Genomic DNA, 24163 nt, shown 5'->3' with positions numbered 1-24163 from the left:
AACCTCACAAGGTGAGTTTGCACATTCAGGTAAAAACTTAAGGCTCCTCTGAAAGAGTTAAGTATGTTACTTTATGTTTTTCTCACTAACAAAGGAACACGTTTACAGGAGAGGTCCAAAGACACAGGCGAGCAACAAAGAAAACGGTCTACCCTGCCCAGAGGAAAGGGGGCCCTGGCACACAACCTGAGACCCCCTGAACCCTCGCCCCCTCCGAGGGGACCTCGCCTCTCAGGCCCCGCAGCTCAGTCACCCACCCCGTGCAGGAGGTTCAGAGAGCAGCCCCACGACATGGCCAGCACGACGAGCAGCAGAGCCGGGACCAGACCGCCAGCACAGGACATGCGGGGCACAGCCGGCCACTCCAGGTGCTCGTCGGTGCTGTCAGCACACCCCGAGAACTCCGTAGCCTGGTCTCAGGGGGGAACAGCACAGGGGAGGTGACGACCCTATTCTGCTGAGGACCTGCCGTGCTTGTAAAGAGTATCATAAGTTAACGGAAAAGCTAAACAGGCACAGAATGGCGCTAGAACAATTAGCCACCTGTGAGGGGAGAAGACCTACTGTGGAACCCTATACCAAAAGACATTCCAAATAGGTTAAAAGTTGTATATTAAATAACAAAAAGATAGATAAATGTAAATGACTATTTGTAAAGTCTCTTAATAAGATAAAACTACGCCCTGGCTGGCGTAGCTCAGTGGATTGAGTGCGGGCTGCGAACCAAAGCATCGCAGGTTCGATTCCCAGTCAGGGCATATGCCTGGGTTGCAGGCTACGGCCCCCAGCAACCGCACATGGATGTTTCTCTGTCTCTCTCTCTCTCCCTCCCTTCCCTCTCTAAAAATAAATAAATAAAATCTTTAAGAAAAATAAGACTAAACTTAAAATAAAAATAACTAAATAAATAAAAGGGAAAAACTGCCCTGCATGAAAATTTTAGTCCAAGGAAGAAAGTGGAAGGCACGGACCCCCTGGGGCCATGACCCACCTCGCCGAGGCGAGGAGCCCGAGCCAGTGGAGACAGAAACGCCCCAAGGAACCACAGATGTTGGAATCCGGGTCACACGGGGCCACTTAGAGCCACAGGGAAGACGAAGTGTTAGAGCTCACTGGCTACCGGGGCCCCGCGCCAGGGGGACGCGGAGGCGCCCGCTCCACGGGGACGGGAAGCCACGGGCAGCGAGTGTGCGGTGCGAGGTCGACGTGAGACCGGCACCGAAAGCGGCACAACGACCCGAACGCGTGTGTCGTGTGTCGGAATTACAACTGTCGGGGCTTTCCCTGCTCCTCTGTGCCCCACAGTCTCCAGCTCTTCCACACTGTAGGAGCAGCTTCTACAATCACACAGACACACCTGCCTCTGACACGATGTGACCAGCAAGGGTAAGGGCAAGCCGCTCCATTGAAGAGCTCCTGTAACGGAACACCCGACTCTAAAGTGACAGAAAACAAGCAGAGGACAAAAGCCACAGGCGACCCACCCTGCCCACCCACCCATGACCTTATCATAGCAACCCACAAAAAAGAGACTGAGAAACGCGTGGGTCAGCACCCGCCCGGCGCATGCCACGAGGTGGGAGGACCGAGGCCAGCTCTGAGCCTGGCCCACGAGCGCACCACCCTTCCCGACCAGGAGCACCAGGGTGGGCACGAGGGCAGAGCAGTCCGAAGCGCTGAGAACCAACCACAAGGAGCACTGGCTCGCACCCACCACCAGAGGGCGAGGGCGAGTCCTGCCCGGGGCTCAGCCTGTCCCCACACAGCACCTGAGTGGGTAGCTGTCACCTTTCCTAGGGCCCACCCGGGAGGAAATGAAGGTTTAGCGTCTCACCTCCTCGGGCCTCGGCCTGAAGCTACACAAAGCCAGGCCCGGCACAAGTCTACCAAACCCTCCGCATCTCTGGTAATAAACAAACGTTCTTCATTCGTGAGGTGACACACAACTTACGGGTCCATGAGGGGAGAGGTCTGTGGCTTTCGCCTTGCTTGGCCTTTCCAGTGATTTCATTTGAAACCCTGACATGCTCGTCCCACTCCCAGAAACACACCCCTAGGAATCGCCAGGAATGGCACAGCTTCACGCAGGATGTTCGTGGTGGGACTGACCATACTGACCAACAGGAGGCTGGAGAGACAACCTGGTCGCGGGGTGAGCACGTGGGAAGAAGCCGAGGGGGCCCCAGGGCTGTGGGACCAGGAGGGCGCGCGCCCACCCACGCCGGCAGGGCTCCGGACACGAACGGCCGCGTCTCCAGGATGAGAGCACATGCGAGTTCACCCTGCACTCTCCTTCAGCTGCCAAACACACGTGGTCCCTTTCACAGTCCTCGGGAAAGCCACGCGCTTCTCAGCCTCCCTCACAGCCAGGAGGGCTCTGCCTGGCGAGCGTCCCGGGCCGCTCCCGGCCCCACCACAACCCCACACTCGGCCTCTTCCCCGGCCTGCCCCCTGCTTCAGCAAGTGCCCTCACCTGCGTCTCCCCAGCGCCCACGGCCCTGCCAGGCAAGGGTCTCGTCCCACTCTGGGCAAGGCCATGGCCAGACGGCTAAGCAGGAGGTGGCCCCAAATGAGGTGTGGCCCATTTCCCAATCAGAACACCCACACGTTTTTAGAGCCAACTTCCAACTTGCACAAGTGTAGCGGGAACCCACAAATGCCAGGTCTTCTGACTTACTCTACACACATTTCAACCACACGTCGCACAAAGGATTAACTTAGAAGCCTGCTTCCTTCCATTCTCACGCTTCAGGACACAAGCTTACGCAGCCTCCACGCGTGCCTGGGGCCCACCGCCAGCCTCCCCCGGCTCCTAAGACAGGACCACCCTTGCCTGTGTGAGGCACAGCCCACCGTTCAGTTAGCACAGCACACCTGGGGGTCTTCGCCCCGAGCCACAACCACCCCAGTGTGAACTGCTCTCTAGAGGAGGACCCCAAAACCCAGAATTTATTTATAAAAAACTGTGTTTGCTTTTAAAGATTTCATTTATTTACTTTTAGAAAAGGGGAGGGAGGGAGAAAGAGAGGGAGAGAAACATCAGTGTGTGGTTGCCTCTCATGTGCCAACTGGGGACCTGGCCCGCAACCCAGGCCTGTGCCCTGACTGGGATTCGAACCAGTGATCTTTGGGGTCACAGGCTAACACTGAATCCACTGAGCCACACCAGCCAGGGCTGTATTTATTCTCACATGTTTAAACTCCAGTCACTTCAAAGTGCTCTCCAACTGATGCAATACACCTATTGAGACGTTTTCCCACTGCTCAAAACTTTTTTGAATGTGTCACTTTTGATGCCTTTTAGTGCTTCTGCCATTTTTTGTTTTGCCTCTTCCACATCAGCAAAACATTTCCCTTTGAGGACTTTTTTTCATCGGGGAAACAAAGGAAATCCCCTCGGGGTGAGATCAGGTGAACAAGGAGGGGAGAACACGGGAGCTGTGCCGTTCTTGGTCAAAAACTGCTGCACACTCAGCATGGTGTGGGCGGGTGCACCTGTAAACCACCCATCGTGAAACGGGCAAACACGCTGAGTCTTCGAAAAAACTCACCGAGACCGAATGTAGCCTCTCACAACAATGCTAGCCGGCGCACTGATCCAGATGGGGGAAGTCTGTCCTGCATGGAGCCCTCCCTCCAGAAGATGACTGGTGGGGTTTTTGGGTCCCCCTCGTAAGTGACATTCAAAAGCTCATGTAACTGCCACCACCATAAAAGTGAGCTCACGCCCCAGGTGTAACTGCTACACCTATTCCAAATCTGCCCTCCACTCAGCCAATGGGCTTGTCAGATGGCCTCCCTGAGCCCCCAGCCCAGTGTCAGGGGACCTGTGAGGCCCCCAACCCAGCACTGGGAGACCTGTGAGCCCCTAGCTGTCATAGTCAGTGGTCACCGGAGGCTCAGAGACCCCCACACCCTAACAGAGCCGGTGCTCCCTCCAAGAACAGGGCAGGACGAGGGAACAGAAAAGACTTCCCCAACCCAGCGTCCTCGTCTGCAGACAACAGACGCTCGGGGACACTGTAGGTAAGACACACCCTCGCAGAACGCGCCAGTCACACGTCGACCAGCAGCAGCGCACCAGAGGTCAGGCGGGCACTTACTTGGACACGAGCACAGCAGCTGCGTCCCGGGCCTTGTCGCTGACGACCAGGTAGGACTACGAGAGAGGACAGAGGACAGGGTGAGTCTCCGGGGCCCGCCCACACGCAGCAGCCTCCCGAGGGCCCCGGCTGGAGAGGCCACAGGCAGAGGCCACAGGCCAAAGCCGCACAAACCGCTCCCAGACTGGAACCAGCGGTGGCAGTGGCCCCGTGCTGCGCTCACCCTCAGTGAGGCGCCACACCCACACACGGCGCGTGGGACCCGCCAACGCACTTGACAAAGCAGAAGAAGAGTGAGCCCCATGTCACCCACCCGCACCGACCGCGGAGTGCCCGTGGAGCAGGCCTGGGCCGGTCGGCGTCTCGGGTCAGAACGGTCAGCCGGCCCCCTCAGACGGAAGGACGCCTGGGTCTAACACAGGCGACTAGCTTTGCTCAGGAGGCCCGCCTTAAGCGAGTCCTGAGTCTCATCTCAACGAACGTTCTCTGAAAGAAGGCTCCCCAGAGCTCCTCCCTGGGGCAGGCATTCTGGGGAACAACTGCAGACAGAGTCCCAAGGGGCTGGAAGTGCGCCGCCCTCCCCCAGCGGCCCCGCGGCGGGGAGAGGCGCCCACAGGGCCGGACTCGCCGGTGCTCCTGGCCACAGCGCTAACAGACACCCCCAGAGCAGGACGTCCACCTGTGAGAGGACAGGAGCAACCCGGGGGCGTGGAGCACCTCTCCCGTGAAGACCGGGAGGGGGAACTCTGACACAGACTTTCAGCGCGGGCTGCCAAGGGCCGCAGACAGCAGGACGCCAGAGGCCCGTGCACGTGGGCAGGGAGGAACGCGGTGGAAAGCACACGCTCGGGAGCAGAGCCACCCGGGCCCGAGCCCAGGTCACCATTTCTGAGGAAAGGAGCCACCGGAGTCATCCTCGTGCCCACCGTCCCCTCAGCATAGTGAGGGCTGCGGCCGAAAACCGACTCCCAGGGGAGGGCGGCACGAGTCACGTGTGGTGGGAAGCAGTCACGTGGCGTCCACACGCAGCAGGCACGTGCACGTGGGAGGCGCCAGGTCCTGCCTGCAGGCCCTCGAGCCCTGGGTGGCCCTCCCGTGTGGGCCAGACAGCCACTTGCTTCTACCAGGAGAATGTGGGGGGCGGGCAGGGAGGTGGGCTGAGCGGGGAGGGAGGTTTCATGACCCCAGGCTGCCATGTTGGGGGCCCACGTGGTAAGGAACAGCCAGCAGAGAACTGAGGCCCCCACTGCAACAACCCTGAGAACTTGCCAGCAGGTCCTGCCGGGAGCCCGGAGAGCTCACTGGCTGGTGTTCAACTGCTCCTGTTCAGGCAGCTCTTTGAGCAGCAGTGGACACCCAAATAATCTATGTCTATTTACATTTGCACCAGAAGTTTGAAAACTATACATAAGTATTATCTCCTCACACTAGAATTTGAGAGATTTTATTGTCTTCGTTGCTTCTCTATTTTTCAGTTTTCCTACAGTGATCATATATTATCTATGTAATATTAAAATGTAAGTTAAAAATGGCCCTGACTGGTGACTCTGTGGATTGAGCGCCAGCCTGCAAACCAAAGGGTCGCCAGTTCGATTCCCAGTCAGGGCACATGCCTGGGTTGCAGGCCAGGTCCCCAGTAGGGGGCGGCGCACAAGAGGCAGCCACACACTGATGTTTCTCTCCCTCTCTTTCTCCCCCCCCTCCCCTCTCTCTGAAAATAAATACTGTAAAATCTTTTAAAAGAACAGACCTCTATTTTCTCTCACCGATGCCCCTGAAACCTCTTATGTTATTATGCTCAGATTATTTGCAATGTCTATTACAAAGAAATGAGGTTTGCTAAAGTAATGCATCCTGACCCCTACAAATTATCACCATTTCAAAATAAGTTATGAAGTAGAAGTTCACCCCGCTGAAAAACAACCAGCAGCAGCTGCAGAGACCCGGAAGTGTCGAGCGTGCCCTGATTATGCCCCGACCGCGCGGCGGCACAGGCACAGGAAAGGACCCGCACCGGGGCAGGCCTCGGCAGGGCCACACCCACCTGTGCTGTCCGGAGAACACGGTCCATGATGGACATGCGCATCTGGCCCGGCTGACAGAGAAGGTTCCCGTCGAGGCGTGAGAAATCGAAAGGGATCAGGCAGATCACGGAGAGCCACAACAGCAGCACGTAGCGGGTCTCCCACGTCTGAGCAAAGGAAAACAACTCCTGCAGAGAGAACTGAGGTGGCCTGCACACCCCACTCCCGGCCCTGACGCCCGCCACGGGCCCCCCCCCCCCCCCGACACCACCAGCTGCAGGGCGAGGGTGGGGGGCCCACGGTCGTTCCCAACACACACACACACACACACACACACACACACCCCGTCACGGACTTGGCTACTGCGGGAGATCAAAGAAACAGCAAAGTGAACAACGAATAATCGTAACAATCCCTCTCACAGCTTGTCTTCACCCTTCAGCATGCAACCAGTCTTTTGAGAAAGCGGAAAGCAGAAATCAGGTAAAACAGAAGACTTGAGAAGAAAAAGAAATTCAACCTCGATCAAAGGCAAGTGCCTCAGTTTCAGCAGGAAGATGGGGCTCCGCTCTGGCCCTCGAGTCCCCATGGGGGCGCGAGCAGCAAGCGGGAAAGGCGCGCCCCGCCGTCCACCGAGAGCAGGCAGACGGCCGGCTGCCCTCCTGCAGGCGGGGCTCTGGGAACCTGCTCCCTGACGGCCCGGGGGACGGACGAGGCTGGTGCTGATCGCCTGCTTCCCTGCTGTGAGCCTGAAGTTATAGCGTGTGCTAGGCAGAGGCAGGGTACCCACGTGACCAGCCCCCACAGAAACCCCGGGTGTCTCCATGACCTTTCATGGGGGACACGTCACACGTGTTGTCACAACGCGGTGCTGGGGAAGTACGAGTGCTCGGTGTGACGCAACCAGGAGAAGGCTCTGGGAGTTTGCTGCTGGTGTGACCTCACCTGTGTGCCTTTCCCTTTGCCGATGTTGCTATAATAAACCCCAGCCATGTAGCACCACTGCTGGGATGGGCAAAACGTTCATTTGTGGGGTTTTTTCCCATATGATGGCTCTAGTGGTGCTTAGGTGTCCTTAACTTCATTCAAAACAATTTTGTTAAACTGTACTGTGAAAGCTGTCATGTCAGCGTGCATTAAAAAAACTTATCAAAATTGGTGAATTTTTGTGCAGACTTTTTAATATTGAAGAAGGAAGAAAATATGCAACATTTTCAACAGATTGTACTTTATTATTTCAAGAAACATAAAATGCAACTGAAACACACAAAAAAGCTTTGTGCAGTGTATGGAGAAGGCGCTGTGACTGATCAAACATGTCAAAAGTGGTTTGTGAGGTTTTGCGCTGGAGATTTTTTGAGGAAGATTTTTCGCTGGACGATGCTCCACAGTTGGGAGGACCAGCTGAAGTTGACAGCGATCAAATCGAGACATTACTTGAGAACCATCAACATCATACCACGTGGGAGACAGCCAACATACTCAAAATATCCAAGTCAATAAAGCTGAACATGAAAAATGTGTCTTCTATTTTATGGAAAAAACTAAACGGACTTTTTGACCAACCCAACACGTGCTGACTCCTGTGAGTGGCCCTAGGAAATCGAACTTGGGGGTGGTCTGGGTGACCCCAATGTAGTTCATTTTAATTCTTCAATTGCAGTTTACTTTCAATATTATTTTGAATTAGCGTCAGGTGTACAGGGTTGGGGTTAGATGATCGTACTTCACAAAGGGACTCCCCAGTACTTCCAGTACCCACGTGGCACAGGGCAGAGTTACCTCTGTATTCCCTACACTGCACTTCACGGCCCTGCAATGATTCTGTAAGTACCAATCTGTACTTCTTCTCCCAGTCCAGGGGTGTCAAACTCACCTTCACTGGGGGCCGCATCAGCCTCACTGTTGCCTTTAAAGGGCAAAATGTAGAGCTCCTTGCCCCTAGTTAGGGAGAAGTTACATTTACACAGTCCTAAAATTACATCTGGCCCTTTGCAGGCAACTGTGGGGGCAATGTGGCCCCGGTGAACATGAGTTTGACACCCCTGTCCCAGTCCCTCAAGCCCCGTACCCTCTGGCAACCACCCGTTCCCTCTATGTCTACGAGTGTGCTTGAATTTTGTTTGCTCATTTACCTTCTTCCTGAGGTTCCACAAATAAGCAAAGTTACACAGTATTCGCCTTTCCCTGACTTAGTTCACTAAGCAAATATCCTCCAACGTAGTTGTATTTCAAGTCAAAGAAAACTGGATGGTGATATAGTTATCACCATACTGTACAGGCATTTTTTTAAATCATTTTATTTATTTTTTAAAAAGAGGGAAAGGGAGAGAAACATCGATCAGCTGCCTCTCGCACACCCCTAACCCGGAACCTGGCCTGCAACCCAGGCGTGTGCCCTGACTGGGAATCACACAGGCAACCCTTTGGTTCGCAGGCTGATGTTCAACCCACTGAGACACACCAACCAGGGCCCTATTTTTGTATAAAGGCATTGTTTTAAAAGAAAGTTTAAATATGTAAAAGTAAGAAAGCCAAAGAATAAAAGAAATGAGAGTGACCAGATAGAACCGAAAGAAACGGGCAGCCGACGGCACCAGAGCAGGAGGGGGCGCACGGGGAGGGGGGCTGGGGGTGGGGGACAACAGACACTCACCTCGTGGTCTTTGGGATTCTGGTTTGCCACCATGTCCAGAACCGGACACACGTCGGCTACTTCATGAGGAAACAGGCGGAGAAATGTTTTATACCCTCGGACCTACCAAATGAAAAAAGGCACTGAATTGTCACATGATTAAAAAACGCTGGAAGGAGCAAATTACTTTTCCTCATCGGAAGTCACCACCTGCGCCACCCGACGATCAAAGACAACCCACTGCATCCCAGTGACACAACTCAGGAAGAGCGAACAATAAGCAAACCGTCTTTGTCTCCTCAGTCACCTCCCACAGGCATGCTCGGTCCCCGTCTGACCGACACATCCCCCCGTGGCTCACCGCAAACACGCTACGAAGAAGTCTGGCCCCAGCCTTGTCTGTGTGAAGACAAGTGCTCGGGTCAACATGAAGACTGAGTCCCAGAGGACCTCGCAGGTCCCAGGCTCAGGAAGACTCCCGTGAAATGCAGCGGCACCACACCTTCGGGGGGACCCTACTGCCACGTGTAACCCCCAGAACCACAAACCCACCCCGAGATGGCTGAGTCGCCCCCTCCTTCAAAACCCCCGTCCGTGAGTGCAGGCCAGCACAGGGGCCTCTTGAGAGCTTGTGAAAACGAAGCCCATCGGGCCCCACCCCAGACACGCCCACAAGAGCTTTCATGACACCGAGGTCCCCAGGACATTCATCTCAACACTCAAGTTTGGGGAGCACTTGCATTTCCACCAAGTGTGTCTGCTTTTCCCTCGCACAGAACTCTGCTGGATGAGTCGCTGAGTTCCGTCTCTCCTCCTTTCTAGTTAGGTGGTACTTGCTCTGTGCAAATGCAAAACCCTCAGTGCCTGGGACACTGCTGCAGCGGAAGGAACCCCTGGGTCACTAATATCGGGTCCCAAAACAGGGTAAAACTCACAACTTGTGGGTCCAAACCACCTTTTCCAAGAAATAACATTTTGAAAGGTAACTTGTGGAAGAAGTGTATTAAGAAAGTGTTCTGCCAACCACGAAGTACTAGGTAGGTGTTACCTTGGTGATGATGTACAGAAATTTAAAAGCCAGGTGTACGAGGTCATCTGGAGACGTCTTATCTTGCACTATGTCCATCAGCATATTCATCATCCACTCTGGAAAAAGAGAGATATAAAGCATCTGCTATAAAACTGTTAATTTAGACAAGTCACAGAGCTTCCTAATCAGGCAAAGACTGAAAACTGAAAGGAGAAATACGCAAGCCTGTACCTACAGCGGAAGAGCTCTGTGCTCCTCTCAGGATCCGACAGAACGAGCGGAAGGAAAGCCAAAGAATACAAAACCACACGACCATCAGGAGGTGCAGAAAACGCATCTGACGAAATTCAGTGTCCTTTCGTGACCCAAACCGTCAGCTAAGCGGGAGCACACCTCCACACGGCAGGGCCACGCATCACAGCCCACAGCCGCCACCACCCTCCGCCGAGAGGCTGCGAGCCCCTCCTCCGGAGGACAGGCGGCCGACTGGCCCACACGTCGCGCCCACGGCACGGCGCTGCAGTCCCTCTGTGCAGACGACAGACGGCACGGGAGCCTACAGGCTGCACAGGAAGCATCGGAGTGAGTGACTGCAGCGGAGATGCGGGATGCAGAATCGAGAGGGCTCTCCAGAAGCAACACCACCGGCAACACAAGCTCAGAAACAGCGTCCACGTGCGAACCACAGACCGAACGGCGGAGCCGTGAGGAGAAGAACCACCAGGGACCCGGAGGGCAACTCCAACGCCCAGCCCCAGGTGCAGCAGAGAGGGCAAAGGCAGAGCGATGACCGCGCACACTCCAGACGCAGAGCCCCTCGTGCTGAAGGACACAGCCTTCAACCTCAAACTGCCCGGTGCGGGAAAAGGCGGCCCGGAACAGGGCGCACCCTCGCGAAACACCAGGTTCTAGAAGCTCTTAGGGGAAAAAGAGCACCTGAAACAGAAACTCAGCCCTGGGCCTGGGCATCACTGGATGCAGGTCCCACCTCACCAGCCAGGCGGCCAACCAAGGACGGCCCCGCCTGAGAGCGCAGGGACCTCAGGAAGCTCACCTTCTAGAAACCCGTTGGTTACCTGAACACCAGGCACAGCACGAGCCCCCTTTCCGAAGGTGCATGTGTGCAGGCGAAGCTAACCCTCGGTGCCTACACGTTCACACCGTTCTTCCTCAACCGCCCAGGGCGGGGGGGGGGGGGGGGGGGCAGTGCAGACAACCCTGGTTCACAGGTGAGGAGGCTCAGGCGCAGAGCAGCGGAGTGGTGGGGCTGGGACGTGAATCCAGGTGGTCTGGCTCTCGGCTCACGTGCCCATCCTCTGCCCCACCCTTCCTTCCTCCATCCCAAGCTCACCACCAGAAGCATGTATTACTTTTTATAGGGGAAAACACTGCTATCAGTATGAAATAGGTTAAAAATACATAAAAAGAGCTCTGGTTGGCGTAGCTCAGTGGATTGAGCGCAGGCTGCGAACCAAAGCATCACAGATAAGATTCCCAGTCAGGGCACATGCCTGGGTTGCAGGCCGCAGCCCCCAGCAACCACACATTGATGTTTCTCTCTCTCTCTTTCTCCCTCCCTTCCCTCTCTAAAAATAAAATAAAATCTTTTTTAAAAAAAGTAAATGTCTTCATTCATTGATGATGCATACTTATGGATAAATAAATAAATAAATAAATAAAAAGAGGGAAGATACCAAAAGATCATTCTCCCACATGCAAGTTATGGAAACACACCCTCACGGGTGTGGCTCCGGTGGTTGGGCATCGTGAAAACCAAAAGGTCACCAGTTCCATCCCAGGTCCAGCACACACCTGGCTTGCAGGTTCAATCCCAGTCACGGAACGTGCAAGAGGCAACTGAAGTTTCTCTCCCCCTCTCTCCCTCCCTCCCCTTCCTAAAAACAAGCAAGCAAGACCCCACAGTTGTGAAAACCCAAGCTGCGCTCCTGGGAGCACCTGCCTCAGGTGCTGTGAGGACTAAGTGGTGACCCATCCAGAGCACTTGCTCCCGTGCAAAAAACACACCAGAGGCGGGCAGAGCAAAGCGTACACGGAGAGTAAAGGCGTGTCCTTTCCCGGCAGCAGAGGAAAGCAGCTCCAAGACACGGCCCGCAGCCTTGAGGGATGGGTGGGGCTCCCGGCCCCGCTGCCCAGAGCCAGGAACTTTGTGCCGACACCCTCAGCAGCAGGCGCGCACACCGAGCCACTTGGGACCGCCTGCAGCTGAGTGACCAGAATCAGAGTCATCAGCCCCTTCTCTTACCAAGATGTGGGTCCAACAAGTGAGGCTGCTCCTGGTACTTGTCCATTATTGCTGAAAAGAAAAACGTGAGAATTAACAGGACTGAGGCCAACAGGCACAGGAGCCCAGAAACACTCGAGTTCCCCTCCGTGACTTCCAGGGCAGCCCCCGACAGCCCTGGGCCGCGCCGGTGCTCGGGGCTTGGTGGGCACACCCCCCTCTCAGAACCCTTCCTCCCTCCTCCTCCCTCCTCCTCTCTCCCGTTCACTGCCCATCTCCGGTCTCCCCTCCCTTAAACACAGGCCCCTCCCCGCTCTGGTTCCCCACCACCACACGCCCTCCCAGCCAGACCTCCTAAGTTTTAGCCAAAAAGGTCCGCAAACACGGTCTCAGCTGAATGACTACACTACACTAACACGAGCGCCACGCACCACCCGACACTCCCGCTGACGGTCCGGGGACACACCCCCCGTCCGCAGCTTCTCCTGGACGAGGAGCTGGTCCGAGGGTCCGGCGTGAAACCCCGGCAGGCGCAGCTACAGACACCAGACAGAGGCACCCGCTCACCGCGGGCCGGGGCCCACGGACCGGTGAGACCGTCCCTGCTCCAGCGCTGACTCCGATGAAGCCCCAGGGGAGCACTGCCCCCCGGCGCCACCGCGCCTCGGCCCCGCGCGAGCTCCCCGGCGCGGCCGCGACCCCCGAAGGCGCGGACAACTCCGCGGGTGTCCCCACCCCGCTCTGCCGGCAGCGGCGGGGATCCGTCCTTCCACGCACGCTTGCTTCCCCGGTCTCAGGACCGGGAGTGGGGCTGCACGCCCGGGGCCCGACCTCCTCCCGGCCGGCACGCGGCTCGGCAGCCCGCGCGGGAGGCTGTCAGCTCGCGGGCCTTTGTCAGGCACCGGCTTCCGCCAGCGCTCGCGCTCCCCGCTCCCTGCCCCGGGGCCCCGCGCGGTCCGAGGACCCGAGGCGAGGAGGCAGGTCCCCGGCCCACGCGGCCACCCTCCGCCCTGGGCGCGGTCGCGCCCGCACCGCAGCGGCTCCCAGGCGGTCACGCCGGAAAGGAAGCGGGTCCAGCCCAGGGCGCACCCCGGGCAGCGCCAGGGCCCCCTGCCCGCCCCCGGGACCGCACGCACCTCGGAACCGCTGCAGGACGCCCTCCCGGGCCGCGCGGTCCCCCAGCACCGCCCGCAAGCCGCCCAGCAGCGCGCGTGCCTCCGCGCTGTCGCCGAAAGCCTCGAGGGCGCCGCCGCGGGCCAGGACCCCGTCTTCCGGCTCGTCCTCCAGCCCATCCTCCGGCGCGCCCGCGGGCGGCTCCTCGCTCAGACCCATCCTCGGCACCGGGACGCGAGATGCAGGACGCCGGCGACCGCTGAGGAGGCTGAGGGACCAGCCGACGCAGACCGCGCCCAGCGACCTCTGACCTCACGCGCGGGGCCCGCTACGGCGCGCGTCGGCCGTCAAAATAGGGCGCGCGGAGGCGGAGCCCAGCTCGGGCGGGGAGGGGCGGGGCGGGGAGGGGAGGGGCGGGGCGGGGCGGGGCGGAGCCCGGGAGAGCCGAGTCCCAGGGCGTGAAGCTGGGGCGGGGAGCGGGTGGAATCCCTGCAGAGTCGGGAATCTAGGCTAGGGGGTGAGTGCGGAGTCCGGCGGTCCTGGTCCCGTGGTGGGGGCGGAGTCAGGAGGGTCTGGGCCCGTGGTGGGGGCGGAGTCAGGAGGGTGGGGGCGGAGTCAGGAGGGTCTGGGCCCGTGGGTCGGGGCGGTGGGGTTTGAGCTCGTAGGGATGTTGGACCTAGGGGCCTGGCTGGGATGCAGCCCACGCTGGGGTTTGGAGTAGACTCTCCAGGCCTGGGCCCATCGGCTCCCTTATGCCCTGTCCCGCGTGGCTCCCAGCAGCCATCCATCATCACCGCAGGTCCTGCAGCCGCCCTGGCCGCCTCTGCACACTCAAGCTCCAGCTATCGTCTCCCGCAGACGTGGCTGCTGCCCACGGTGGCGGTTTGCGTTTGAGATGGTCAGCTGTCTAGAGGAAGTGTTTGGGGTGGAATTCCTTCTATAAAGCCTTCAATAGGCTCCTCTGTCTCCATTGGGGATGAATCCCACTAGACAACCCCACTTCACAGAAACGAGAAATTTGGGCGTTCCTACCACTGTGAATTAATGGGTAATTTTTCGAGGAGTGGTAATCACGTGGCCTCCTGACCTTGGAGCCACACAAGTGAAACCCGGATGCCCCAGCCACGATGTCCCAGAAACACTGCTAGGTACTGCCTGCCCCCAGACAGCCCGACATCCCAACCACCCTGTACATCGCAGATGTCCTGGCTGTGGGGCACACCCCAGTGCCCAAAGCCTCTCTCCCTGCTGCCCCCCTCCTTTTTACCCAGCGGAAAACACACCAGCTGAAAAATGGAGAGGAGAGGGGCTGGGCAGTGGCTGCAGCCCAAGCGCAGAAGGGCCACAACATCCAGGCCCTTCCTTGCATCTGTCCCACCTCAAGGGTGGACATGAAGACCCACCCATGCCCAGAGGTGCTTAAGAAATGGGACACAATTTGTGGTCCCCCACTCTACCTGAGTTAAAACAGGAGCCCCACGTCCACAGGGGTGGGACACCATCTTCACATAAGCAAACCCCAAATCTGTATGAATGTCTATACAAGTATTGTGAAAACCCAAACTTCAAATACCCCCCAGACGGATATGTAATGAGTCCACTAGAAACCTTCCGGTGGTCTGGGCACCCTGTAAACACCCGGGTGCACAGAGAATGGAGATGCAGGTGGACGTCAGACACAGCAGTTCCATCCCTGAAGCCCCCACTGGCTTTATTAGTCAGCCCCTGCAGCTGGCCCTGCTGTCGCTTCCCCCCAGGTGTCTGCTGAGGAGGTGGACAGGTGGGCAGCGGCACGGACAGGTTGCTACTTGAGCAGCTTCCTCATGGTGCTCAGAGACGGACTCCTGTATTCCCGCCCAAAGTGGTTCCAGTGGTTCAGGTAGTTAAAGAGCTGGTACAGCAGCAGCCGCCGGTCGAACCCCGGAGCCTTGGGGACCTTCCGGTGGTAGGCGGTGAAGAAGGACCTGGGAAAGCCACCGAACATCAAGGCAATCGCCAGTTCAAACTCAGAATGGCCATAGAAGGAAGCCGGGTCATAAATAATGGGCCCGGAGTCGTCCTCGGCCACATTTCCTGCCCAGAGATCCCCGTGGAGAAGGGCGGGGACGACCTCCACGCCACAAAACAGATCCGGGATCTTCACCTACGGAAATAAGTAGCGGACGCTAGTTATCACGGGACTATCAGCCAGTCTCCTCATGCAATACAGGGATCTAAGGCAAAGATGGCCTCGTGTTTGTTCAAGGTCCAAGCAAGGCCAGAGATAGGGACCCTCCGACCCCAGGGGAGTGTCACTTTGTCTTCCCATTGACCTCGGACTCGGGCCCAGAAGCTCTACAACACTGATGGTTTCCACACGGTACTGGGCCTCAGAGGTTGTGGTTTTAATGTCCTATAGAACAAGGGCCATACAACTTCAGTGAAGATGTTCACTGAACAAGCAAACTTTCTCCACTTGTCTTTTATTTACAGCACCTTGTCAGCACCGCTTCTGTGTCCTACCAGTTACCTCACTGAAGAGTTAAACACTTCTTCAATGCACGCTCACCCTAGATTGATATGCAAATTGCATTTTTAACATTTTGGGTGTTGTTCTGAAAGCAGGCCCTCAGGCATCTGCTGCCCCCATCTGCTCTAAGAGCTGAAACGCTGGTGCTGTGGCAGAAACGGAAGAACAGGGTAAAAGTGGACAAGAAAGTAAAGGTAAATGCCAGCGTTTACGACCCAAGTACCTGTGTTTCACATGAGCAAGGTCTGAGGTTTAAGAACCTGGGGACACTCAGGGGACAAGCGTGCCCTTAAGTCCCACCCCTCCCAGTTTCCCCATCAGGTCAGTAGTCAGGCACCGTGAGCCCTCGGCTTGACTAGCTCCATCCAGGGCTCAGTGGCCCCAACTCCAGAGGGCCCCACACCAACGTGGCGGGCTCGCAGGAGGACAGCCCCTCTCTCAGAGGATGACTGCCATGCCCACCTGCAGCTGGGACCAGAGTTCTCGTGCCTCTCGGTCAGCATAGTCCTTCTCGATGAGGTCCAGCTGTGCCTGGAGCCGGTGCCGGGCGAAGAAGGTCGGCCAGTCGTCCTGCCACTCGTTCACCTAGGCAGCAAGGGAGAAGCGGGTGACGCTGTGGCCGGCGGTCACAGGACGGCTACACACAGAATCTGCCTACATCCCGGATCAACTGCTGCAAGAACACAGCAAATAGTACACCTAGCCCACAGCGGAGATAAGGTGGAATCATTAAATATCCACAGTTAATCCAAAAGAGAGAAAAGTACTGGATGGTATGGCTCAGTGGATTGAGCACCAGCCTGCAAACCAAAGGGTTACTGGTTCAATTCCCAGTCAGGGCACACGCCTGGATTGTGGGCCAGGTCCCCAGTAGGGGGTGCACAAGAGGCAACCACACATATTTATCTTTCTCTCTTTCTCCCTCCCTCTCTAAAAGTAAACAAATAAAAAACAAAAGAGAGAAGATAAAGAGGAAAAGGGGAACAAAGAACAGACAGGACAAATAAAAAACAAATAGCGAGATGACGGACCCAACCTAACCATGTGAATGAGCACATTACAGGTGAACGGTCTAGACACCCTAGTTCAGTGACAGGCACGGGCAGGCTGCACAAACGAAGCAAGACCCAAGTGTAAGCTGCAGAGGAGAAGTGCACCTCACGTGCACAAACAGGGCCAGGCTGAAAGGACAGACACGGTGTGCCACGCCGACACTAGACAGAAGGAGGCTGGAGTGGCCCTGTCACCAACAGACAACGCAGGTTTCCGCAGAGAACGTCACCAGGTACGGGAAGGAAAGTCATTCACAGCGAAGGGGGCCATGGATGAAGAGGACAAAATAACCCTGAACGTTTCAGCCCCTCTTATGTGGCAAGCGGGCACAGGAAGAGATGCTCCAAATCACTGCGTCTCGGGGAGAACAGCTTCAGTGAGACAGCACGTCCCACTCACTGCAGCCGCCAGTTTTAAAGACAGAAACCACCAAGTGCGGTGAGCACGTGGAGGGACCGGAACTCTCATACACGGCTGGTGGAAACGTAGATGGCACAGCGCTTTGAAAATGTCTTGGCAGTGTCTTAAAAAGTTAAATGTGAACCTACCACGTGATCCAGGGATTTCCCTCTCAGGTATTTATTTACCCAAAATAAATGGCAGCATTGGTCCACACAAGCTCCTGTTTGCAAAGGTGCGTAGCATCTTTCTTTGTGAAAGCAAAACCTGGAAACAGCCCGGCTGTCCACCGACAGGTGAACACACAACAACAGAGACTGAGGTTTCTGCGTGCAGCAGAGCGGACTGCAGACACACGCGGAAACGTGGGTGAACGTCAGAGTGGTTCTGCCGAGTGAAAGAGGCCGGACCCAGGGTGTTTACTGTGTGATTCCCTTTACACTGAGCTCCACACAACGCAGCTTGTCTGTGGTGACAGGAGGCAGCTCAGGGGCGGCGGCAGCAGGGCCGGTCAGGAGGGAGAGAGAACAAGAGGACACTTGTTGGGGGTGACAGACGGACGGACTCATCATGCCGACTGTGGCGAGAGGTTCACGAGGTCGAAACTCACCACATCGGGTACTTGAAATAGGTGCAGTTCCTTTCATGTCGACTACACTTTAATCATTTTTTGGTTGTTTTCTTTTTTAAATGCAGAGCCGATTTTACACAGAGGGTTCCTTTGTGCAGCTCCGTAGACAAGGAGCTTTTCAGGGAGCCATCCCGATCTCCCTGGGCAGCTTTGGAGACACTCCCTGTGCTGGGTGCCATGGTCACTCAGCCCCTGGGCTCACCCCCTTGGTGCTGGGTGCACCTCAAGAGCAGGTGGGGAGGCCCTGCTCCAACAGCCTGAGGGCCACGGGGTGGCCTTCCCTGGCTCCCTGCAGGCCTGCCTGGGCCCCAGCGGCCAAAGCTCTGTCTTCCTCCTGGATGACCAGGTCATACAGGTACAAGTTGGGAGCTGGAGGCCAGCACTGGCTAGCCCAGTCCCTTCACCTGGACAGAGGGACCATGATTTATTTTCTCACCCACGGGAAGCCATGACCTTCCCCCGAGCTACCAAAGGCAGGGCCACCTGGGAGTGCAGTAAGTGGAGGGACCGCCCTTCACCTTGACAGAGGCACAGGGTAGTGTGGCCAGTTAGCAGCCAGGCTGGGGGTCAAATCCTGGAGCCTCCACTGACTAGCAGCCACACGACCTCAGGATCATTGCTGGGCTTCTCTGCGCATGAGCTTCCTCATCCACCTGCTGGGTCAGTATGACCCACCTTATCAGGTTGCTGCAGCAACAGGGCGGGTTGAGCAGGATAAAGCACCTAGAAGGGTGCTCAGGGAGCAGCATGTCCGTCACACAGCTGAGCCCCTGGTCCCACCGGGACTCAGCGCACCAGCCCTCTGACGAGCCTTCCGCCACCGCTCAGGGTCACTCCACCAATCGCCACAGTGCCCCAAGGAGCAGGAAGCCTCCTAGAACTTTGGGCCAGTCCTTGGGCCATCTTGTCATACCACAAGGAGGTGTCCTCCCATCCCTCGCCCCTTCCTGGCCGCACTGCAGCCGACCTGAGTTGGCTTGTTGATCTGGACTCTGAAGGGCCACTCAAGAGCCGCCTGTGCCCCTGATGGACCAGCCCTTCTCACCTGCTTCACACCTGCGTCTGAGTTCATTCCTTGGTTCTCGAAAAGCCACTGTGTGAGGTCGACATCTGAAGCAGGACAGTGAGCCCCATTCAGCCGTACTTGCTGGGGACCGCATGGCTGTGCTGGTCACTGGCTCCAGGCAGGTGCGGCCCTCCCCCCAAGGAAGCTGGCTTCTGCCATGAGATTTAGGGGGTCCTAGCAAGCCCCACATGTGAGGCCTGCTCCTGGGCTGGGATCCCCAAGTCTGCCTCAGACTCGCCGTAGTGACCTCAGCCTGGAGCACCGCCCGCCGCCCACACTGGGGAGACACAAAAGGCTGGCCACTGGGCAACGGCACGTCTGTGAAACGTCCAGAATGAGAAATCCAGAGAGAGCAAGAGATTCGTGGCTGCCAGAGTTTGGGGTGGGGGCAGTGGGAGGCACGTCTCCCGGAAGTGGGCGGGGCTGGTAGCACAGCGTTGTGAATCCACTGGAAACCACCGGACTGCGCCCTTTAAAGCAGTGTTGGCGCCACGTGGGTCGCATCTTAACAGTATCGTTGGTTTTTTAAAGGCCCCAGGAGAGGGGCTGAGAGACCAGGACTTATCCCCCGACCTCATGTGCCGCTTCTGTCCCCCACCCAGCCCCCCATGCGTCATGTGCCTTCCTGAAATGCGGCCCCTGAGCCTGCTGTTCCCTCTGCCTGGACCGCTCCTCCACCTGCCCCACGGCTTCCCACCCCTGAGCTCAACTCTCCCATCCCAGGCATCACAGCTCACCCTCTGCTTTCAGAAATTGGGTGGTCAGTGTTCCCGGTGGCTGGGGACTGGCACGCTGCCACACACAAGGGGTGGGGTGCCCGGCATGAGGCTGCCGGAGCCCGCCGTCAGCTCAGCGGGCACGTACTAACCCGGCACTCACCTGCGGGATGAAGCCGCAGCACGTCATGGTGTGGAAGCCGAACCTGCTCACAGGCTGGGGCTCCGCGCCCTCCGCCCTCCGGCCTGCCAACAGGAAGAGGCGCCATCTTTCCCCCAAACCCCAGGCCCCGGCCCCACGTCAGGGCAGGCCTGGCTGCCCTGCTGGAACTCGGGTGGTCCGAGGGCGCACCACCCAGGCTGGCAACTGAGCAGCACGAGAGTCGGCCAGGACCCTTGGCCGCGGCCCCCTGGACGGCAGGGCTGGGTGTGAAAGGGGTGAGGAGCCCACTCCGCGTGCCCATCGGCGCCATCAACACTGCTACCCAACAACCTCACTCCCGCACTGAGCGCGGAGGGTGGGGACCCGCTCCTGAAACGTCGCCCTGAGCGCCAGCCCAGGTGGGTGCACCTGGGCCAAGCACGCACGGGGGGGGGGGGGATCTGAACGCACCCACTGTGTTCTCCGCCTCCCTCGACTTGTCCCGGAGCTTCCGGTTGTGAAGGTGCAGGTCCGCCACCTGGTCTCCGAGTCTCGACGCCTGGCTGAAGAAGGAAGGAATGCGCCCATTAAAGGAAGAAATGTCAACCGCCAGCTAGCATGTTCCACACTTAGAAATATTTTAAACACCTCAAACACCACTCCCCGTGCTATAAAAAGTGGAAAAAGAATGGCAGGCGGTGACCCTTTCCAGAAAGTCGTGTCAAATCGCCACGCGGCGGGAAGCAGGTGGGTGTCCACAGGAGCCGTGGGAAGTACTGAGAATGATGGGACAGATGCTCAAAAAGTAACGTCAAGTTAAAAACCACACCCCAATTTTTGTAAAACAAACATGAGTCACACACAAGAAAAAGGCCAGACTGGGGGTGGAGGGGCGGACAGCGAGGGCACAGGGGGTCAGCCGCGAGGGGACGCAAGGGCACGGGCTAGGCTCTGGGCGGGGAGCGCGCAGCGGAGCGGGCGGTGACGCCCCAAAATGTGAGTGGTGGCTGCTGCCTGCTGGCGGAACCACGGGCGGCCTTATGGATTCTTTACGTGAGTTTGCATTTGCCACCTTTCTTTTTCTAAGGTAAGTATATGTAATTTTAATAGTTTTAAAAATGTAAAGACCTCAGATATCACTGGGCCAGGCCCCGCTCTACAGCGCGGGCGAGGGACGCGCCGGCGCACGTCTCTGACGCAGCTTCGCCGGCTCCACGCCAGGCTCACCCATCCCCCTCCACGGAGCGGGAGCTCCTGTTAGCGTCAGGAACAGTGGGTGGGCGGGACCACTGCCATGGCAACCAGGCTGAGTTACCTGGGCGGCTCACGCTCTCTCTCACCTGTTCAAGCTCCTCATCTTCAGGTACTCCATCACAAAGGCGGCACCACCCCCAGGCAGGTCGATGACCTTGATGGGCCGAGGCGCCCGCACCAGGCCAGTGCTCCGGAGGGCCTCCAGGCTGGCCACCTCCCCCTCAAACATCTGCCGGGCCTGCGTCCAGAACACGGCCATGAGCCCCCACTCCAAGAGAGGCCTCTGCAGCCCGGCTGTGGCTCAAGGCCCTGGACAGAAGCCACTGCGAGGGGTCACAAGCACCCAGAACCCTCAGTTACTGAAAACTGGCTGGGGAGCAGGGCATCAGCCCCTCAGAAGCAGGTGCAATGTGGCTCCCTTAGGGTGGGAGGAGCTACGGGGGGGAGGCTGAGCTGGGGCTTGGGATGGGCAGGAGGAAGACAGCCCTGCAGGGAGCACTGGCTCTGAGAGGGACGGAGGAAGCACAGGCCACAGGGCGAGGTTCCAGTGGGGATGGGGGCCCACAGGGTGCTGCAGGCTTCCACGGGGTGTTGGGGGGTGCTGGGGGTGTGCCGGCAGGGGGGATGCCGCACAGTGTGGGTTAGTGGAGGATCAGGTGCTGACCCTGGGCTCCCCTCCAGGTTGCCCACCCCCTCGCTGCCTGGAGCAATCACAGGAAAGGGAAGAAGGCCTAGGGTGGCTTGGGGTGGCATGCCACAGTGACCGGGGCAGGGGGAGGTCAGGGCTGGGGTCCAGGGCTCCACAGAGATCAACGCCCAGCAGGGCCAGGGGCTGGGAAGGCGCCAGGCACCCCACTCTGGAGAAAGATAGGCCACCCCACAAAGCTGAGGAACTCTCACCGTAGGTACACTCTGACGCAGTTAAAAATGTGCTTATTGCTCTGGCTGGTGTGGCCCAGGGGACTGAGCACCGGCCTCCAAACCTTTAAAGGGTCGACGGTTCGATTCTTAGGGCACATGCCTGTGTTACAGGCCAGGTCCTCAGTACGGAGCATGCGAGAGGCAACCACACATGGATGTTTCTCTCCCTCTCTTTCTTCTTCCTTTCCCCTCTCTCAATATACATGATTTTTTTTCATGTGTTTATTATTGTGGTGTGTGAGCCACTCTGACTGTAGAATCAAACCTCACAGGTGAGACCAGAGCATCTACGTCCCTAACCCATGGCAAAAGGATCCATCCTTTAATTCGAAATGCCAGCAGGGGAAACTAGGTGAAGTGCCCTCCTAGCAGCATCCCCCACGCCTGGAGCCCTGCAGAGCGGTGGCCAGCGCCCCAAGCGCTGCACTTGTCACCTGCTCTCCTCCTGCGTTCACTGAGCCCCTGCTACGTGCTGGCATCGAGGGTTTCAAGCATAAACAGTGGGGGCCCAGCCTGGCAGAGCGCCCAGGGTCCAGCTGTGCAGATTCCAGAGCCAGCCTGAACCCCAAACCCCAAACCACTTTCCCATGAGTGGGGCTTCTCCTTTGGAGGGATTTCTTCTGATCTCAGACTCCACAGCAGTTCTTGGGCCCACGGAGCAGGGATGCTGGGCCAGTCCCCACCCCGGTCCCTCCCAGATCTGGACGGTGCTGCGGGGCACTGGGGTGGCCTGTCTGGATCCCCTCCAGCCCACAGCCAGCCCCCCCACACACACACTGCCAGACCCCAAAGGGGCCAGGCCGGCTCTCGGGGCCTGGGTGCACCTGCTGTGGCCAACTGTTTCCATGCGTAAAGTGCTGTACTCTCATACACATGAGTGTTTAACGAAACCAGTGTAAGCAGGAGATGGAACCAGGTGCGAACACCAGCAGGGCCTGTGAGTAGAGGGAATTGGGAGCCCCGTCCTTGGGGTCCTTGGGGGTCCTGGTGGCCTTTCAGCCTCTTTCACACCTGCTGATGGTGGGAGGCAGGGAAAGCGGGACAGGGGCTGCGGAAACCCGAGCCCCAAGCCCAGAGCTGGGGCGGGAGAGTGGCAAAAGCAGCCCAGGACTCAAGCCCCACCTCCCGTAGAAATTAAATCAAACAACCGAAAACTGGCGCACGCTGGTGAAAGGTCGAGGATTACTAATCCTGCAGCGGATGAATCCCCAGGACCCGCAGGGAACGCTGGAGCCCTGCTCGCCCGCAGAGCTCCGCTCCAAGGCCACAGGCTGACCCCGGGGCAGCGACGCTGGGCCTGACCCAGGAAGGGGCCACCCTCGGCCAGGGCTCCTGCCCAGCGTCCCGTGCCCCACCCCCTCCCCACGCCCCAGCACACGTTGTCCACCCCCTCCCCCGTTTCCACCCTCCCCTCTTTCCACCCTCTTTGCACCCCAACCTCTTCCCCCTCTCCAGTACCCGCACCTGCGCCCTGTGGTTGACCTTGACAAACACGGGCCCCGCGTCTGTGTCATAGGCGCGCCCCTCGCTGATGTAGCCCCCACCCGGGCTTGCGAAGGCGCGCAGGGTCGCGGTGCGCAGCTCTGCGCGCAGCAGCTGCTCCATGGAGGCGGGGGACAAACGGAACTCAGGGACTGGGGCTGGGGCGGCCGGGGGACGCGAAGAGGGACCTGGGGATAGCGCCGACTGCCCAGCGTGGGACGCGAGCTCGCCACTGCCCAGGCCGCTGTCTGCGGGGGAGGGGACGGGTGCGCGAGCCAGCGGTATCTGAGCACCAGCCCGGGTGTCTGCCTCCAGGCCCCGCCTCCCGGCCCCTCCTCTCCGGGAGGAGGAGGGAGCAGGAGGAGGAGGAGGGGGAGGGAAAAGAGGGAAAGGCTCCGATAGGGGCACAGAAGTGGGGCACTCCCCAAGCATCTGCGTAGTCAGTGTGCCTGGATAGCGGGGTGCAGTTTCCACCCCCTGGGGTCCGCAGGGCCCGACCTCCCCACACAGAGGTTTCGTGAGCCCACACAGGACTTGGAACCCTCCCCATCAGCAGACGAGGACAAGGCCCAGGGGAGATGGCTACTGCAGGCCATCCCCCTGGCTAGGTCTCACACTGACCCGGCCAGTTGGGGGTGGGGGTGTCGGGGTCGGTCTCAAGTTCGTGCTGCCAGGACCAGGCTCTGCCCGAGGACACCCACCGCTGCAACGAGTCAGCTCCTCAGGGTGCCCAGTGCCCACAGCCAGAGGCAGCTCTGGGGTTCCTGATACCACCAGGCCGACCCCACCCTGCGAATGGGACTCCTGATTACAGGGGCCGCCACTCGGGGAACTCTCCATACA

At 58.2% G+C, this 24163-nt stretch overlaps 2 protein-coding genes across 2 annotated transcripts in view; both read right to left on the bottom strand.

Annotated features, from left to right (window-relative positions):
* The window catches only part of TBCD (tubulin folding cofactor D), a 130618-nt gene extending 117146 nt beyond the window's left edge, over positions 1-13472 (bottom strand). Inside the window, exons 1-6 of the mRNA XM_036034290.1 lie at positions 13171-13472; positions 12056-12106; positions 9811-9908; positions 8784-8885; positions 6148-6294; positions 4104-4159 (exon numbers count right to left, since the gene is read on the bottom strand). Of these exons, the coding sequence (XP_035890183.1) occupies positions 4104-4159; positions 6148-6294; positions 8784-8885; positions 9811-9908; positions 12056-12106; positions 13171-13366 (650 nt within the window). The 5' untranslated portion in view covers positions 13367-13472. The remainder of the gene's footprint in view (positions 1-4103; positions 4160-6147; positions 6295-8783; positions 8886-9810; positions 9909-12055; positions 12107-13170) is intronic.
* Positions 13473-14818: 1346 nt separating this feature from the next.
* On the bottom strand, positions 14819-23633 carry FN3K (fructosamine 3 kinase). The gene is made up of 6 exons (XM_028520381.2): positions 23303-23633; positions 21004-21155; positions 20135-20226; positions 19685-19767; positions 16119-16241; positions 14819-15290 (listed from the first exon to the last, which is right to left on the bottom strand). Exons 1-6 carry the CDS (start codon positions 23441-23443, stop codon positions 14952-14954), a joined length of 930 nt encoding a protein of 309 aa, XP_028376182.1. The 5' UTR covers positions 23444-23633; the 3' UTR covers positions 14819-14951.
* Between the last annotated feature and the right edge of the window lie 530 nt (positions 23634-24163).

Source organism: Phyllostomus discolor, chromosome 8 (assembly GCF_004126475.2).
Source record: "Phyllostomus discolor isolate MPI-MPIP mPhyDis1 chromosome 8, mPhyDis1.pri.v3, whole genome shotgun sequence".
NCBI classification, from domain to species: domain Eukaryota; kingdom Metazoa; phylum Chordata; class Mammalia; order Chiroptera; family Phyllostomidae; genus Phyllostomus; species Phyllostomus discolor.
The sequence above is the reverse complement of the archived record's forward strand: the minus strand, read 5'-3'. Positions and strand labels throughout refer to the sequence as shown.

Coding starts and splice junctions, on each gene's coding strand:
- FN3K (XM_028520381.2), bottom strand. CDS start 23,443: ATGGAGCAGCTGCTGCGCGCAGAGCTGCGCACCGCGACCCTGCGCGCC. Junction 19,768..20,134: donor GGAGGCGGAGAACACAGTGG/GTGCGTTCAGAT, acceptor TCCTGTTGGCAG/GCCGGAGGGCGGAGGGCGCG. Junction 15,291..16,118: donor AACTCTGGTCCCAGCTGCAG/GTGGGCATGGCA, acceptor TTATTTCCGTAG/GTGAAGATCCCGGATCTGTT.